The following is a 19,627-nucleotide window of genomic DNA, read 5'->3' as shown; positions in this document are numbered from 1 at the left end:
ATTGCAAACATTTTCACTTCCTATCCTTAAAAAAATGCACTTGATTTTACCATCATCTCTAGCCAGCATCCAGAATCTCTCCTTTCACACATAGACTCTTGGAAAAGACAATCTATATTCATTGTCTCCATTTCATTATTTCATTTTTCTCCCCTTATCTATGCTTTTGTACCCAATATTTTTTCCAAACATCTTTCTGATACAGACAAGAAAGCAACAAAAAAGAGCAGCTGAGAAAACAAATTAATATCTATCTCACACTTGTCAGACTGGCCAATAGGACAGAAAAAGAAAAAGAAAAGGAGATTTGTTATAAAAGTCAAAGGCTTTGTGAAACCTGGGTTGATCTAACTGTTTAGAAGATAGTGTAAATATACTTCCAAAGTCAATAGAGTGTGCCTAACATTTGACCCAGCAATACCATTTTTAGGCTATTCTCCAAAGAGATCAAATAAAGAGAATAAGGATCATCTAGGTAAAAATATTTTAGTAGTTCCTTTTGTTAGAACAGAGAATTAGAAACTAAAGACCTTATGAAATGGAAAACAACTCAGACTCTGCAAAATGACATTGACCAAATAATTAAAAAAAAAAAAGGAAGGATTGTGAGATGATAAAGTACACTAGTGTAATGTTGCTGGAAATGTGAATTACTACAACCATTTTGGAAAATAATTTGAAGTTATGCACATAAGTTTACTAAAATGTCCATGTCTTTTGAAGCGGAGATTCTATTCATTGGTCATTAATGATAAAGTATCGATGCAAACCAAAATATTTATTATAACACTTTGTGTTATAGCAAAGAATTGGAAACAAAGTTCATTCCCATTGATTGAGAAATGGCTAAGCAAATTGTGAAACATAAATGTAATGGAAAAGCACTGTACTATAAGCAATAATGAATTGATATTGTTCTGTAAGAAATGACCAGCAGGATGAATACAGAGAGGCTTGGAGAGACTTACATGAACTGATGCTAAGTGAAATGAGCAGAACCAGGAGATTATTATACACTTCAACAACGATACTGTCTGTATAAGGATGTATTCTGATGGAAGTGGATTTCTTCGACAAAGAGATCTTCCTGTGCAACAAGAGAACTGTTTGATTCTGCACATATACATTGTATCTAGGATATACTGTGACATATTTAGCATGTATAGGACTGCTTGCCATCTGGGGTGGAGGGAGGGAGGGGAAAAGTTGGAACAGAAGTGAGTGCAAGGGATAATGTTGTAAAAAATTACCCAGGCATGGGTTCTGTCAATAAAAAGTTATAATTATTTAAAAAAAAGAAATAATGAATTGAATGATCATAGAGGTATAGATACACAGAATCTAATGTGAAGTAAATTCAAGAAAAATATACCCAATGTTCATAACAATGTAAAAGGATTAAAAAAAAATCAAGTGAACATTGAAAGTAAAAAAGGACAAGTGTGGCTCATCAGAAGAGAGATGCAAAGCCTCCTCTCCTTCCAAAAGCCCAATCTCTTTGCTGAGGTGAGAGATCTACAATGGCACATTTTTTTCAGACTTAGTGATGTATTCATCAACTATGCAGGTTCTTTTGATTATTTTTAATTTTTTAAAAACGCTGTTTTGTGGGATGATCATGGGGAAGAAGAGGAAGTAGCACCAGAGAATGTTATGGTGATGTAGAAAACAAGACATAAAAACATTTTTGAAATCTTTGATTTTTTTACTCCATACTCAAAAATTGGGGAATTGTGAGAAAATATGGGAACTGCCAATATTAGAGTGGTTGTGGGGGGAAATGCAATCTAGTGCATTGTTGGTAGGACTCTGAACTAAAACAATCATTTTGGAAAGCAATTTAAAATTTTTTAAAATATTGTGACTGAAACGTGTACGACCATCGATGCAGAGATTTCAATACTAGGCTTATTCCCCATAGAGGTGATTCATAATAAATACATACTATAAATGCCAAAATAGTTATAGGAACATTATTTTTATAGTAAAGTACTGGAATCAAAATGAATGTTCATAAAATGGGGAATACAAAATAAGTTGTGGTACATGAAAGTAAAGGAATTCTTCTTAGCTGTGAAAATTACAAATATGATGAATATAGATTAGTTTAGAAAGATTTACAGTATATGAAATAGATTGAAGTGAGCAGAGGAAAAAAAAAACAAACAAACCCCATTATAAACAGTATAACTGGAAATAGCAACCATTAAAAAAATCAAAAGTAAATGCTGTAAAATTACGATATTAAGCATGTTCTAAAAATGAACAACAAAAAACATGTTAGACCACAGAAAGAGAGAAGAGATACAAGTATGATACATTACACATATTTTCTACTTTTTCTATATATTTATTAGTTTTGAAGTTTTTTATGTTTTCTTTTAAATATTTATTATATGGGATGATTCTCTGGGAGGAAGAAGAAGAGGGATCCTGGGAGAAATTATAGTGACTCAAAAAAATTAATCTTTCCTTTAAAAAAAATTTTTATAAAGCAAAGCTTAAAGAGCAGCTTTATTGCAATATCCAAATGAAAACTCCCCAGTTTTTGCTGAGTGACCATTTTACACAGTATACACAGGTATACCCAATGAGAAATAAATAACTGATCTCCATTGCTGAGGTGTTAGAAGAAAAGATTTTTCTGCCTTCTGAGTCATGGTTGAGAAGTTGAAAATAAGCTTCACAAATCATCACCATTATATTGTTACCAAAAGGTAATGATAATGTGTGGGCCCTCTGAGTAGATATTTTATTCAGCATATAGGATTGATTTGCTGACACAACTTATAAGATCCAGACCTGCTGCTCAGCCAGGTAAGTATCTTTCATGTTTAGTATTATGTAAAAAGTCACCTCCTTTGAAGGTGGTATAGCTGTAGGAAGGACCTTCTTGGGGACTATTCAAACCAGCATGAGAGCCTAAAAAATCTCTAATTCTTGTTGCTACTTATTGAACCAGCCCCAAGGAAAAAAACACAACATCTAAATAAGTGATCTTGTGACTGAGACTTAACCAGGCAGACTTATAATTTTATTACTATGTGATTGTGGCTGCCATTACTGCTGGAAGGAAAAAGTAGAGAGTTGGGGGAAATGTTGGGAAGAGATGACAAGAGAAAGAAATTTTCATACTCTTCCTTTTTTTCTTCTCTTTCCTAGAAGCCTGTAATTTATGAAATGATGCAAAGGACAGACTCAGAAGAATGGAGAACACATTAACTACTACCATGTTAAAAGAAAAATATAAATAAAGTATAGCAAGTGTTGATATCTGATTGAAAGACTTTGGAGCTCTAGCCTCAAAGAGCACACATGAATAACCTAGCATATCCTATTTGGTTCCTTTGTTTGAGTGTGTATGTGTGTCTGAGTGTGTATTTTACTGAAGGTGATTAGTTATAAAAATCAAGATGAATTACACTTTGTTCTTAACACAATGTTTGATAGATAGTAGACTTAATAATGTGTTGATGAAATTTATTAAAATAATGCCTTACAGATTTCTTTTTATGCCTCAAACTTAATTACAATGTAGTATTTTAATATATTAATGTCTTATAATTTTTTTGAACTATCTTCATATCTTTGGGTAGCTTCAGATTTTCTGTAATTACATATATTGCTTCTAGGAAAATTTTTGACCAAGACTCTTTAAAAAGTTTTTTTTATTTTTAACTTAAAATCAAATGCAAAAAAATCAAAGAATATCCCCATAAGATAGAAGAAGAGAAAGAGGATTGTATATGAATAAACCTAAACCTCCATTTCATATCTTATTAATTGTTTGTGGTTGCTGTTGCTTGGTCATATATAATTCTTCATGACCTCATTTAGAGTTTTCCTGACAAAGATACCAAAATGATTTCCCATTTCCTTATCTAACTCATTTTTCAGATGAGAAAACTGAAGAAAATAGGGTTAAGTGACTTGCCCAGAGTCACACAACAAGTGAATGTTTGAAGTTAGATTTGAACTCACAAAGATGAGTTTTCCCAGATCAATCTCAGAACTCTATCCATTGCACCAAATACTATATAATAAAAACCACACAATACTTTCTTCTAGCATTTTTGGAAATATTTCAATCTCATACTCTTTTTGTAATCACTATTTCCATCCTTTCTTTCCCATTCCATTCTCCCTCTTCCCCACCACTCAAAAAAAAAAAAAAAAGCAGAAACAAAACAAAACAGAGAAAAACTCATAGTAGTAAAAAAAAAAGTCACAAAAAGTGAAATGAAAGTATACATATCCAAAAATGTCTATTTGGTGCTGTTCCTTGACTATATCACCACTGTTAGGTGTTGAGTATTATATTTTGCCATAAATTCTTTAAACTATAGTTTGTAGACAGTCAGAAATGAGCCAGTAATGAGGGAGATATTGAAAATAAGTGCAAGAGTAGAGAATGACATAAGGGAAATCCTATTGAAGGAGATGGGGAAGAATGGGATCATTTGAACAAGTACAGGGATTAACCTTGGTAAAGTCAAGACCACTTCATTATGTTGAAAAGGAGTGAAGGAAGTTACCTGAGTGATATATAAGGAAGGGGGTAGAATTGGTGGTAAACGATCTCAATTTCTTTCCTGTGAAATATGAGGCAAGGTTTTCAGCCTAAAGGGAGGATGGAGCAGGAATCATTAGAGGACTGAGGAAAAATGAAAAGTTTTGGAAGAGTAGTTGTGAATAGTGGGATAATAAGTTAATAAGAGGTATATAGAAGAATCAAGTTATATAACTTAAATTTGTAGTAGACTCAGAATAGTTGCAAATTTTTTTTACCTTCATTAAAAAGCATATGTAAGCAAGAAGATGATAAATAATGGAAGTTATACAAGGCTTAGTTTTGGCTGGTGTTGCCAGTGAAATTCTATTGAGGCACAGTTTTTCTATGGAAAAAAACACTTTACAAGTAGGGGCACTATCTGCCAAGAGAATGGATCAGTAACTTTGCCTTAAAATAAGCCAAAGACCTTGAGGTATACATATAGCTCTTTTCTTATTCAACCATTCCTCAATTGATGAGCATCTACTCACTTTCCAATTCTTTTTCACCATAAAAAGAGTTGTTACATTTGTGTACATGTGGATATTTCCCCCTCCTTTATGATTTCTTTGGGTTACAGATTCTATAACAGCACTGCTGAGTCAAAGGGTATGCACAATTTTATAACCCTTTGGGCATAGTTTCAAATTGCTCTCCAGAATGGTTGGATCATTTCACAACTCCACCAACAATGCATCAGTAGCCCAGTTTTCTCACATCCCCATCAGTATTTATCATTATATTTTCTTGTCATCTTAGCCAATCTGAGAGGTGTGAAGTGGTACCTCAAAGTTATAATAATAGTAATTTAGAGCATTTTTTCATATGACTATAGATAGCTTTAATTTCTTCATCTGAAAATTGTTTGTTCTTATCCTTTGACCATTTCTCAAGTGGGGAATGATTTATGTTCTTATAAATTTGATGCAATTCTTTATATATTTTAGAAATTCATATATTTATGTCTTTTAGAATAAGGCCTTTATCAGGAACACTAGATGTTTAAAAAAAAAAGTTTTTCCGACCAGCCCTGAAGTCAATAGGACCTGAGTTCAAATCTGGCCTCAGATACTTAACACTTCCTAGCTGTGTGACCTCTTCAAGATAACTTTACAGATATAATATAATACAAATAGAATGGATATAACTATTGTCCTATAATAAAAAATGAACAAGAGGGTTTCAGAAACACCTGGGAAGATTTATATGAAGTGATGCAAAGTGAAGTAAGCAACACTAAGAAAACATTGTACACAATAACAACAATATTGTAAAAATGATCAAATGTGAAAGATTTAGCTATTCTAATCAGGAAAATGATCCAAGAAACTTCCAAAAGACCCATGATGAAAAATGGCATTCACCTCCAAAGAGAGAATTGATGGATTCTAAAGCTAGTTTTTTTTAACTTTAGTACCTTCCTTGTATTGATCATTTACAGTTGATCCTACATGTAACTTGTTTTTAGAATGTTTTTCTCCACTCTCTACTCATGTCAGACTATGAGCTCCACAAGAGCAAGGATTATCTTTTGCCTTTCTTCGCACTCCCTGCATGTATCCCCTTATGGCTGAATGTGATTTAGCCCACATAAAACTATAATTTTACACTTAAATTTTGTTTATTTGTTCTGATTTATTTTTCTTTTTACAGGATTATAGTTTGTGTTTGCCACGCTTTGTTTCTAGTTTTTCCACTATATTCTTTCAGAAAGATCTGTCAAGACCTTATACTCTTCAGACTTAATTGCATTTAGTGCAACAATTAGCATAACATCTGGCACCATCATAAAGTGTGGGAAAAAAAATATATGCCTGGACTTTCCTTCCAGCTTTTTCCCTTCTTACTTGGTAGACTTGAACAAGTAGGATTAATTCTCTAAACCTCAGTTTCTAACTTCTCTAAAACTGGAAAGATGATATTTATACTACCTGGCAGCTTGTTTTGAGGAAAGTTCCTCATAAGCCAAAAGCATTATGTGTCTGTCAATCTAGTGTCCTAGCTATTAATCTTGCTACACATAGATACTGTAATAGAGATTTTGTTAGAAATGTACAATTCTGAATTAGACTATCTGTTCTGGAAATAAATTTTGAGAGGAATATAACCAAACAATTCAAAGCTACTGACCCAGTGGTCCCATTGATGATTATGCATGCCAAGGAAGTAAATGACAGAATGAAATGTCTTATATATACCAGAATATTTATAGCAGAATTCAATGTAATAGGATGAAATGGCTAGGAGAAGTAGAATTAAGGATCATGGATTGTAGAATAGCCAGAGAAATAATTTTGAATAGCCACAATAAAATATTATTGGTTTGTAAGTAACTAAGGATAGGAGGAATTAAAGGAAACATAGCAAGAAATGTATAAATGGAGACAGAGGAAAGTAATCCTCCCAATTAATACACTTGGTTCTGGGGAGTACATAGATCCTTCTGAACTGATTGTGAAGAAACTTTTCATCTCTCCTTAAGGGATCCCAGGCATCTAGCAATTCTTTCCAAAAATGCTTATCCTTTAACTACTGAAGGAAAAAGTCAACAATTGAAAATTTAGGTCAATTAACCTGTGTGATAAAGTAAAGGCAGGTGTAATCTCTCTAGCATCTGTGCTTAATAAGGGACCTGGGCACAGGTGTTTTAGTATAACAGAAGTATAAATTAAATGGGCCCCAGAGCAAGCTGAGTTTAGCTTGTTCTTAAGTAATATCCAGTTGCGTGTGTGTTCTAGTTGACCATTACACGTTATTGCCAGAATATTTCCCAACAAAACATCAGGTAAGTAGTTGGTTGGAAGTGGTCTCAAATACAAAGGTAGTAGAATTTGCTTATTCAAGGATAGCAACAGTCTTGCTGCCTCATTGACCTACGGGTTCCTTACCTTCTGATAGTCTCCTCAGAAGGTTATATCTTGGTTCCACACCAAGTTTCTCCACAGAGACTATTGAGCCTCTGCTACATGTATGGCTCATGCTTTTGGTAGAGGGTGAAAAGAGGAACTGAAGTAAAGAGAGGCATTAAGAAGAGGGAGATAATTAATTTATATTTTAATATATTTAACATTTACTGGTCATCCTGTCATCTGGGGGAGGGGGTGGGGGGTAAGAGGTGAAAAATTAGAACAAGAAGTTTGGCAATTGTTAATGCTGTAAAGTTACCCATGCATATAACCTGTAAATAAAAGGCTATTAAATTAAAAAAAATTAAAATTAAAAAAAAAGAGGGAGATACTGAAGTATTTGAGTTCTACTATGGTCTTATTACTAAGTTTATGTGACTTTGGACAAACCCTTTTGTTCTTTGTACCTAGGTTTCTAATTATGAAACAGCTGGAGTTGACAGTCCCTTTAGCTCTTTAAAATTATTTGAAAAAGTATTAGGAGGCTATTAAGTTACCAAGAGGGCTTAGGCTGAGGACTGTGAGAAAGGGTGGTCCATGTGACTGGAAACATGATGTTTGGGTTAAGAGGAAAATAAGTTAGATTTGAATTATTTATTATTGTTTAGTCATTTTTAATTGTGTCCAACTCTTTGTGAGCCTTTCTTTGGTGAGCGTATTGGCAAAATGGCAGGCCCAGTGCTCTACCCTGGTACCACCTAGCTGGCCTAAGATTGAACAGGAAAGGCCAAAAGAGATTCAATCTTCTCAGACTTTCCAGGACTGTTACCATTTAATTATCATAGTGGCACACTTGTATACATTGCTTTAAATGTCAGAAATTTCCTTCCACCAGCCACCCTGCAAGGTAAAAGTATTGCTATCTTTGATTTCATAGAAAGACAAACAGATTTAGAAGCTAAGCAACCTACCCAAAGTTATACAGATGTTGAAAGTGTCTGAGCTCTGATATTAAGGACAAAGTTCTTTGTTCTTTACCAGGCTGGCTTATTTGATAGTGATAACTTCGGTGACATTTCTCAGATCATGTATTTGGATTTAGGGATTGAAAAAATATGATGACCTCATCTTAAGATTGGGAAGCTTAGAGAAAAATTTTAGAAGGGTTTCTAGACCAGTCTAGAGCAAGCCCAAAGGAACAGATGCAATTGGATGATTAGTATTAAGCCTTTGATATCTTTACCTTTATATTTTTAAAATTAAATTATAGACCCTGGAAAAACCATGAGAGCAAATACTCCCAAGAAGTGAGGAAAAACAAAGATGAGTTTAACCTTACAAACATTTTTAAAGCATCCACTATGTGCTAGGTACAAAGCCAGCCATCGGGGAATATAAAGTTGACAAAAGAAGGAAGAGCCCTGACTTCACAGTTGATTGTGAAAGTGGAGAAAAATATTCATGCCCATCCCATAGGTAAAGAAATATAAAGTTAGCTTGAAAGGGGCTTTGTCAATGGGGAAAAAAAACATATCCCTTTACTTTTTCCCCCTATAAATAAAGTTTGGTTTTTTTCATTTGAGAGTTCGAAAAAGTAGATACCTCAAGGTAATGTTTTTAAATATGCAACACACATAGGATTATCAAGGAAAGCAAGGAAAGTTGCTTGGTTTTTATTTCTACTTAACTACATCGAATATCACAACAATGTTTTAATCAGAGCCAAGTCTTTGGCAGAGTCTTTTTTGCACTTCAGCCCATCGGCAGCCTTTCCCATAAAGGGATCCTGTTCTATATTACATGGGATCCAGATTCATTCTCAGAGGAGGGTAATGTCAAAACAGATTTCTCTCATGTTGATTCATTATGCTTCCATATACAGAATTGCAGAAAATTTTCTAAGTTGTAACATATTTATGACATGTCCAAGGTCTCCCCACAGTCTCTCTAATTGGTCAATGTACAAACTGGATATTGAACATAACGTGGTTATGTGTTTTTCTATCACTAAAGAAATTAAAGAAAAATAAGGAAATAAAGGAAAAGATTCAGAAGCAAAAAGCATGGTAAAATAAAACAAGAATATGTCAGTACTATGTTGTCACAAAAAGATAAAAGTAATATTTCAGATGTCTTACTAGATGCTTGATTCAGCCTGTTGTCCTGCAATACCCACATGACTCACAGAATCCATAACTACGGACCAGTCAGACATGGGTTTTGGGGTTCAACGTCCTATTAAGGTAATCTCCTTTGAAGTACAATGAAGTTGTAAAAATGATCCTCTCTGGGGGAGTCCAAATCAACTTGGAAACCCTGGAACTCCCTCATTCTGAAGGCAGTTGTCAATATTTTAATTCCACACTATTTTTGGCATCAATATTACTAATATTCCTACTGTTGCCTTTGAGGGGAAAAATGGGAGAAAAAAAATGTTGTAACAACAAAAACCAGTCAAACAAAGCAAACTCATGAAATGGCTATGTCCAAAAATATATTTCTATTTTTGCACTATATGTTCTGTAGTAATTGAGTCATTCTTTGAGTTTACCAGAGTTCCTAAGTCTTTTTAAAGTGTTTGTTTTGAAAAAGTTTTATTTTTGCATAAAGTTAAGAAAGAAAGAGGAGTGACCTGGGGACTATGTAGACAAGTTACCAGAATTTTATTATTTATTGGATGACATTTATAAATAGTAAGAACATCCAAAAAAGATTGAGTCTAGAAAGAAAGGGGAGAACTTTGAAGGGTCAATGGAATTCCCATCTCAACTGGAGTGAGTTGAAGAGAATGGGTGAAAGAAAAGAAAAGGTGGCCAGGGAAACTTATTAGGGAAATTCAGATCTTAATAAGAGGTAGTAGATCCAAGGAATGGAAAAGAAGTAATTTTAAGATAAAGATAAATTTATGGAACACGCATTCCAGGATGTATAGAAGAAGGGCTGGATGAATATAGGATGAAATTTAGGGGTAGGTGTTTGAGGATGGTAGGAATGAGGAATCAGGTGGTAAAGGGGTTTGGATCATGATGTTCAGGACTTCAGAATCAATGAAATATGAGATGTGAACAGGTGAAGATGATCATCATTGAGCAGAGGGCTTCTACAAAAAATTAAGGCACACAAGAGATAGGTAGCCTAAGGTAGAAGGGAGGATTGGCTTTTTGACACTGGAGGTTTTCCACCTCCCATTTGGGAGATGGAGTCCTCAAGAGGAGGAGAAAAATGCCTTGTGATGGGACAAATGGAAATGGCCTCTTTGGGGAAGATCCCCATTCTTACTAGACTTTCCTTAAGTAATACATTCTGCATAGCAGGTCTATGCCCAGTATTCTCAGGTCCTGCCCAAGGAAGCTAATTTGAACTGGCACCAGGAAAAGGCAGAATTTCTATGAAGATTATAGGCATTTGGTCTGCCTAATCCCATGGGATGAATGACTTCCCTAGTAGTCCCATTGTCTGAGGTCTTCTCACCAATGATGCTGGCTGTGAAGAAGCAGGAAATGATAGCTTCTTGTGAAGATGGAAGAAGCCCAGTTTGGTATCTAGCAGCCTTCCATTGGGGGCATATTGTGTCTACTAGGACATGGAAGGATTAAGTCTCCCTCATTTTAGAAAGTTGGGATTGTACTTTCCCGATTACATTTAAAGATAGTTTTCAACATACATTCTGTAAGATTTTGAAGTTTAAATTTTTTCACTTACCTCTTCCATCCCCAAGACAGCAAACAATCTGATATAAGTTATACATATGGAATTATTTTAAATATATTTCAGAATTTTTCATGTTGTAAAAGAAATTCAAACAAAAAAGGAAAAACCCACAAGAAAGAAAAAGCAAACAAAAAAAGGTGAAAATAGTATACTTTAATCCACATTGTCTTCATAGTTTTCCCTCTGGAAACGAATGGCATTTTCCATCCCAAGTCTATGAGAATTGTATTGGATAGCTGCATTGCTGAGATGTCTATACTTTCTTCAAAATTACTGTTTTCACTTGCATAGTGACAATATTTTCTTTTAATAATAATTTCCTTCTCTCCTTTTGTGTACTTGTATTGCCAATGTATTATCTTTGTTTCTTTGAGACTTATAATTCCAGTTTTTTTATTCTTATTATTTTTGAATAATGAAGGCCATAAATTCTACTCTCATACTTTTCTTTCCTTTGTAGAACCACTCAGAAACAGCATGTTGGGGGTTTTTTTGTCCTTAAATTTCAGAGTCCTTCAGGGTTTCAGTAGATTTTGGATCATTTTCCTTTGTTTAGTAAGTCTTACTCATAGGTATCTGAACTCCTTCAGTAGATCTAAGGAACATTAATTCCTTGTATTAATACTGTTTTTTGCTATAGGTCTTTTGCGTTTTCATCTTCTGAAATCTTTGGTAATTTCAGTATTTACTTTCTTTCTTTTCCCCAACTCCCATCTATCATTTCCTATCATTCACTTTCTGAATCTTTCCCTTTTATTGTGGTTTTTCTGAATGCTGGATTTCAAATTGTCTCAAACTCTTCCTATTCGGAACAATTGATAGTTACACTTGAATGTAATGGCATATTATGAAGAAGTATCCTCTCCATTTGTCACATTAGGAGCTCCTTGAAGATAGGAATTCTCTTTTGGGTAAACAATATAACCTTATCAAGCATGGACTAGCTGCTCAAATGAAAAGATCAAGGATGTTGAGAATAGTGCAAACATAGATGCCTGTTATAAGTTATCACTGTGACATGCCTACCAAGGGCTCTACTGTTCAAGTGTCCTAGAAGAAGAAAAGTCATGGCTCACTTGGAGAAAATAGTCTAGAAGGTGGAGAGATGAAAGAGCTTGGCAATATGTAATCTATAGGAAGTATTAATTAGAACAAATTAATTACAGGTCAGCATCAGTGGAAATAATGAAGGGGTAAAGGTAGCTTGGGGATGTGTAATACTCTCCAAAAAATGACTTATCAGGACAGTTAGGTAGTACAGTGAAGCGGTCACCAGCCCCAGAGTCAGGATAACCCAAGTTCAAATTTGGCCTCTGATTCTTGATACTTATTAACTGTGTGACCCTGAACAAGCCACTTGATTCCAATTTCCTTGCCAAAAAAGACTAGTCAACTGAATACTGATGACTGTTGAAAAGACAGATGCTATGGTTTCATGGAGTTGATGAGTGGGATTGAAAAAGGGGTCTAGAACTATTAAATACCTAGGACTAATTCTTAATTTTATGACTTCTCTCCCTTTGCAGGTATTGGCAATTCTTTGTTTGGATACCAGATCCCCTAATACAAGCCATGTACTCTCTGACTTTTCTAAGTGCTCAGCAACTGGTCCAGGATGAGGAGGCTATGTGTAAAATCTTGGAATCTATGCCACGGAGCATGTTTAATATTCTATTCAAGATGGCTTTCAGAAAAAATAAGACTCAACTGCTGTGTGAGCTGGTGAAGATGTGGCCTTATTCGGAATTTAAATTACAGCTGCAGCTGCAGACATGTCGGCACTGTTCTTGGACTTATAAAAAGTGTCCAGAATGTAGAAGAATTCTGACATATGATGAATTAGGCAAAAATAAAATTGATGCCATCATATTGGGAGTGATGAAATATATAAGAAAAGTAATCATGGATGGTTCCCAAGAGCCTCCACACAGGTTTGTCCTTAGTTTTTCAGAATAGGGGTAAAACTTTTCCAGGTATCCTAACATATGCAAAGATTGCAGATTGGGGATGTAAAGGGAGGATGGGTATAGCACAAATTCATATTAATTAATAAAAAGCAATTTCAAGATGGGGAGAACACTAATAGCTACAGTGGGATGGGAAAAGACCACCAGTAAGAATTAGTGAATATAACTTTGAGCATAAATTCACTAAGATAAAATTAACTGAACTTCAAGAAATTACAGCAAAAGATTAGTAGGAAATTTTAATGTGCTTCTGTCAAAGTTTGACACATTTATCATAAACACAAGCAAAAAGTAAAATATATAGAATTAAGCATTTCTAGAAAAATAAGAATTAAAAATTCATTGCATCATCTGAGCAGTAAGAAATTATATCTTTAAGACTTTGAAAAATGCTGCTAGTGATGACAAACCATCATAGGGCTCAGTTCAGAAAGGAGGAAACGGCTACTATGAGACCAGATTGACTGCAACAGTGTATAATGTATATCTATTAAATAAATACAAAAAAGGACTAGAAATTGAAATTAGACTGGAAGACTTAAATGTCAGTTTAAGGGTTGTTGTTGTTTTTTTAATCTTGCTCTAGAGGAACTAGAGCCCCCACGGATTGAGTAGGGAAGTAATATCAGATTTAATTTTTAGGAATGAAAGTTTGAAGATGGTAATGGAGGATGCTTTGGAGTGAAGATACTCTGGAAGCAGGGAGACGAATTCAGAAGTTATTAAAACAGTTCTCTTAGCTTGACCTAGCCTAGGAATTATATAACAGGAGATAGGGAGACAAAAAAGAGAGAGAGATGTGCTCAAAGAATTGAGAAGACTGGGAAATGAGCTATGAACCAAGTGGAATTGTGATAATGAAAACCACACAACAAATTGTGGATGACTTCCAGCCAGTTGATACTAAGCAATTAAGATAGCAAATATAGATTTGGCCTTGGAGCCAGAAACACCTGGGTCAAGGTCCACCTCTAATATTACTGAACAGGAAAGGCACTGAAGCTCTCAGGGTTCCAAATAATTTCTTCCCTAGAATTCGCAGAAAATGTGGTGATATGCACTAGTAAGAGGGAGTTTCCAATATTGGAAATATATTGAATTCCCTATATTAGCTACTTCATCGGTCTGATCACTTTCTTTATCATGTATTGTATGAAATACTATGGATAAAAATTCCAAAGAACAATAATCTTTACCCACAAAGTTTATATTTTGTAAGAATGATAGTAAGTAAAGCCTCAGAGTAAGTAAGAGACCAAATAGACTGAGATTCTCAACATGTTTTCTAGTACAAAACTAGAGTGAGGAGGACAATGTCTACTGATCAGTAGTTAACATCCAAGAGCTAGCATAGATGATCAGTTTGGGTAGAATGAATCTCAAAGGAGTGGTTTCTAAGTGATCAAAATAGAAATTGACCAGTGGAAAGCAAGGAGTCTTTAAACCTTTTCCAACCAAGACTAGTAAATCAGGATTTCAATGAGTATCAGAAAATTGAAGGAGCTAGGAGATTTGTAAAAGCATATTACTTAAGGGAAAGATATTTTACAAAAGTCAGTAAAGAAGTATATTATAAAGAGTGGTATATTTTGCAAAGTAATTAGAATTGAGAGTAAATAGCTGAAAATTGGAAATGAGCAAGTGAACACCTGTATAAGTAGAATGAAAGACTGTGGAAATAGGCTAACCATTGGGAAAAGAATTCAGATAAAGTGCAAGAAATTCACTGAAGACAGTTGAAAGTGTTTGGATCTGGTCCTGTTCTTAATTTCCTGGCTTCTTGACAAGTAGTGTGCCTCTGCTCTGATAGACTTGCAGAAGTCTACAGGACCCCAAACCGGAGGAGTCAAGTCCTTAGTCTGGGGTGGGGAAAACAAACAAACAGATGAAGTAGTTTTATGGCCTTGGGGATAGCTTAAGGCAATAAGAGTTAGGTTCTCGATCAGCTGGAAGCTTGATATGTAATTAAGACATATTTGTGTATGTGTGTGTGTGTTTTGAATTAAGTCCCATAGGCAATGCTTGTTGGCAACTTCTCTGCTACCTACAGTCTTAGGGAGTTTCTTAGAAGACTGAAGAACTATATGCATTTCCTAGTTAGTATTCCTCAGAGAAAAGAATTCACCCCAGGATTTCCTGACCGTGGATTTTACACTTTCTACTCTGCCACAAATATCTGTCAGGATAGGTCAAATGGAGAAATGCAGAGTTGTAACTATTTTTCAATTCATGTCAGCCTCTAGCATCCATCTCCATCGTGGAAGTGGAGAAGTCTACAGTAGAGTGAAATCCATTCTGTCAAAAAGTGTCCATAGGGCAAATGACTTATGAGATTAAATAAAATTTCTCAGTCATTCAAACAGGTATGATATCAGTGACTATAACCCAGCTGACTCCTCTGCTTGGTGATCTTTTCATGAGTGGAACTCAAAGAAGGATGATATTTTGGACCCAGCTGGTCCTCCTTTCAAAAGGATGAACAGAACTCAATAAGAATTTTTGGGCCAGGTTATAACTTTTTTTTTTTTTTTTTTGTCCTTGATGTAGGAGATTACAGCTTCTGGATATGACAGGATTACTTGATAAAGGTTTTTCTTGGAATTTAAAACTCACAAGGTTGTGGGTCAGCTCAATAAGGCAAGCCAGAGTCTACAGCTCTGGCCCACAAAGCCAGTCAAGTACTGAGGGAGCAGAAGCATCCTCAGTAACTTTTCCAGCAGAAGCAAGTGTGAATCTCTTGGTGGATCTCGTCTTGTGCCCTCCCACTGCGGACATGCTAAAGGAACTTCTCCAAGAAAATGCCAACGGCCCTCTCCACCTGAAGTGCAGAGATTTCTACATCACTTTCATGGTTTTTCGTGATGTGTTAAAATTCCTGCCTATTTTGGACCCTCTGGAACTCCGCCGCATAGACATAAGTCATTGCTTTATGACCTCGGAGCTTATCGTGTCCCTATTATCACATTTCACAACCTTCCCAAACTTTCAGAGCTTTAAACTGACTTTTAATATAAATAAGGTATCGAACTTGGTGCCTATGCTAAATACCGAGACTGAGCTTCTAGCTGCAGAGCTGAGAAAATTGAGATGGCTCAAAGAGATTGCTTTGCCCAGTATGTGTCTTTCAGACCAACTAGAGAATCTGCTTGGGTAAGTGGGACTGTGCAAAAGCCCCAATAGCTCATGGATTATACCTTGTTGTATTTCTCTTTCCACCTCCCCTCCAAATATCATTATTTATCTGTTTGGACATCTTTGCCCATTTGATGGATGTGAGGTAAAACTCGCAGATGATCTGCTACACACACACACACACACACACACACACATACACTTCTTCCCCCCTTATTTAGACCTGTAATAGTAGGTTTTTCATCTCTTTTCTTACCTGTTTCTTCTTTTGTGACAAGCCAATCTTCATATTTGGAGTTGAATTGGTCTGGTCTGTATTAGAGCCCCTGCTTCCTTATATAGTTCATAGTATTCTATTTTTATTGTCTTTGGTTTTTTTTTTTTTTTCCTCTAAACTCTCTCTCTCTCTAATATATAATGTTCAATCCTTTTTTGACTACTTCAGATGAAAGTAAAATTCTAGTGTTAGGTTGCCCACTACATGTCCAAGTTGTAGATAGTTTTGTTTTTGTTTTGTTTTTCTCTTGTACCTATTGCTCCCCGGAAATATCAAGTTAGTCTGCCAGAATACTTAATAGGCCCTAGAGACTTTCCTATAAAATCATTAAACTTCACATCATTCTGGCATCTATCATACATTAGTGTGAGTTCCATGTTCCTATGCAACTTCTTCTGTACTGCTAGTTTTCTGAGCACATGAATCATTTAGACTTTTATGAAATTCATTTGCATTGGATCTCTGGGTTTCAGTACATAAAAGACATCTTTATTTTTAAATTTTATTTTCAGAGGTCTACAGTACTCCCTGGAGAGCCTTCAACTATCTTTCTGTTCTTTGACAAAGAAAGACCTAACTTATCTGGCCCGGAGTCACCATAGCACCCATCTCATAAAGCTGGATCTTTCAGGCAATGACATAATACAACAACTAGACATCTTCCTGGAACTTCTAAAGTCAACCTCAAAGTCACTGAAGTGGCTGAATATGACATTGTGTGAGATCAAGGACAGTGACTTTTATGCAACTTTGCCTTATCTATCTTCCTGTACCAAGCTCTCCCATCTTGGTCTGAGTGACAATCCACTTTCTAGCAAGAGTATTTTCACTTTCCTGGGGTCACCCTATCACAAACTGTCCAACTTAAAATTAATGTCACTCCCAATATTCCTGGATTGTTGCCAGAATCTGCCCCAGTCTCTTCCTAGATCACTGGAATCTTACGTGAACGCTGAAATGACTTCCCATGTAATAAATAAAATAAAGCAGATGCTAATCGGGAGAAGAAACTCTGACATTGTGTTCACTCCAAGGTTTACCTTTGATGTGGGTGACTATTTTGACCTATGATAATGGATTAACAGGAATGGGAAGAATCGCATAGTTCCATAATGATGGTTCATTTTCAAGAAATTTTTAATACAATTTTAATTATGAAAGATACTTAAATGTACAAAAATAAAGAATAAATCTCACATAAACCCATAGCATTTAACAAAGAACAAAAGGGATTTACAGACAACTAAGACACAAATGTTTAATTACTATTTTTAATCTCAAGTTGGATACAATGTATATCATTATTCTCATTATCTCTTTTTAAGAAAACCTTTCATAGCTTTCCATGTTCCTATTTATCATTTTAAATAAATTTGTATTTTAAAGTATTGTTTCTTAAAGGTTATACCATAATTTATTGTCGTTGTTTGATATGTTTAGAATTTGAGCTTGATACAAATAAAATAGTTATAGATATTTTTATGGAGACAATTATTTTAAATGAAATTTCCCTTTATTTTTTACAGCTGGTCTTTGAGAATATATAAAAATGCTGATGTTTTATGTGAGCTAGTATAATATCCTGCAACTTTGCTAAAGTTGTTAATTATTTCAACTAGTCTTTAGTTAATGCTATAGTATTCTCTAAGTATGTCATATCATCTGCAAAAAGTGATAATTTGTTTCCTTGTTCCTTATATTTATTTTATTTGCCTTATTGCTGTAGATAGCATTTCTGGAACAATATTTAATAGTAATGGTCATAATAGATATTCTGGCTTGAAACCTTTCCGATATTAGAGTTAAAGTTGATTTCCTTTACAGCTAGTGTTTGCTCTTGGGTTTTAGATAAATACTCATCTTTAATTTTTATATTATATGTATATATATATAATATATATATTATATGTGTATATATATGTATGTATATACTCCTTTTGTTGAATCTTTAGTTTGAATTTGAGATCAATGATCACTAGTTCTTTTTTTCCTTAAATCCTATTCCTAATTCTTTTTATAGTAATTTGTATATATCTCATTTCCTATCCTGCTAACTTCTGTTTTAATTCTACTCAACTTGCATTGCTAGTGTTTAACCTCCCCCATCCATGGATCCTTTACTTGTCTTCTTCCACCTGTTCCTTCCCTCTTTATCCTATTCCCATTAATGAACAGACTTTATTCCATTCTTAATTTAAATATCCTTTTATATCGTACACTGTCCTCTTCCCTCTCCCCTTATTTCTTTATAAATCTCAGGGTGCTATACCCTTCATGATATATGTATTGTTCCTTATTCAAAGCATTCTCGATATGAATTTGTTTTCAGAACTAACACACCCTTCTTCCCCCACCAACACTGTCAGTTCTTCCTCTGTACCTCATTGGTTACCTTTTTTTAAACTGTTTTGCTTTTTTAGAATCAGATCATATTCAGCTCTGCCCCAATATTTCTTTTGACCTATTGATGTCCCTATTAAACATAGGGTTTACATTTCCATGTAAAAACATGAACAATTTATTCTTGAGTCCCTTGAAATGAATATTTATTGGCTCTTATGTTAAATATGTTTAAGATCACATTTGATTCACAGTTTTGAAAATATGTGAGTTCATTGAATATCTGGGTTTTTTTTTTTGTTGTTGTTGTTCAATATTATGCTTAGTTTTGCTAGATAGATTTTTTTTTTTTTTTTGACCAGGGGCCTAGTTTGTTGATCTATATTCCATGACCTGCAATCTTTTGTTTTAAATGCTGATAAATCCTATATAATTCTAATTGTAATTCCAGCCTCACTTCAGTTTTCCCCCCCTGACCTGGAACCTCAAATCAAGAACTTTCCCCTCTCCTGCAAGTGCTCACAGGCAACAGTGTTCTTGCCCCACTGCTTCTACACTCTCCCTCTGTGTTGGTTCCTTCTCCTTCAGGGTTATGTTTCTTCAGTACCTGGCATTCCTAATCAGTCAAGGTTCCTTCAGTCTTCCTGATCTAGGACTCGAATTCCACACATCATCCCCAGAGATGAAAGTTCCTGTGATTCGGGTTTGCTGTTTGAGGAACTAGCCTGAAGGTTTCTACATTGAGACCAGTTAAACCCTTCTCCAGGTCTTCTTAGGTTGTCCTAGGAGAACCCCTGTTCTC

At 34.8% G+C, this 19,627-nt stretch overlaps 1 protein-coding gene across 2 annotated transcripts; it reads left to right on the top strand.

Annotated features, from left to right (window-relative positions):
- Positions 1–7,231: 7,231 nt before the first annotated feature.
- Positions 7,232–17,873, top strand: LOC116421378 (leucine-rich repeat-containing protein 14-like). 2 transcript variants are annotated; one of them, XM_031950555.1, is made up of 5 exons: positions 7,232–7,337; positions 9,540–9,641; positions 12,636–13,040; positions 15,624–16,226; positions 16,998–17,873. In XM_031950555.1, the coding sequence occupies exons 3-5, from the start codon at positions 12,682–12,684 to the stop codon at positions 17,554–17,556; spliced, it is 1,521 nt and encodes a 506-aa protein (XP_031806415.1). In that variant the 5' UTR covers positions 7,232–7,337; positions 9,540–9,641; positions 12,636–12,681; the 3' UTR covers positions 17,557–17,873. The 2 variants fall into 2 exon arrangements, with proteins under 2 accessions (XP_031806415.1, XP_031806410.1); XM_031950550.1 differs by lacking the exon at positions 9,540–9,641.
- Positions 17,874–19,627: the final 1,754 nt, after the last annotated feature.

The sequence above is a fragment of the Sarcophilus harrisii genome, chromosome 1 (genome assembly GCF_902635505.1).
Source record: "Sarcophilus harrisii chromosome 1, mSarHar1.11, whole genome shotgun sequence".
Taxonomy (NCBI): Eukaryota; Metazoa; Chordata; class Mammalia; order Dasyuromorphia; family Dasyuridae; genus Sarcophilus; species Sarcophilus harrisii.
The sequence above is the reverse complement of the archived record's forward strand: the minus strand, read 5'-3'. Positions and strand labels throughout refer to the sequence as shown.

Bases quoted from the DNA above. Each gene is read 5' to 3' on its own strand.
- LOC116421378 (XM_031950550.1), top strand. From the start codon at position 12,682: ATGTACTCTCTGACTTTTCTAAGTGCTCAGCAACTGGTCCAGGATGAG. The intron at 13,041-15,623 runs GTTTGTCCTTAG...TCCTTGATGTAG, and splicing joins TCCCAAGAGCCTCCACACAG to GAGATTACAGCTTCTGGATA. The intron at 16,227-16,997 runs GTAAGTGGGACT...TTTTATTTTCAG, and splicing joins CAACTAGAGAATCTGCTTGG to AGGTCTACAGTACTCCCTGG.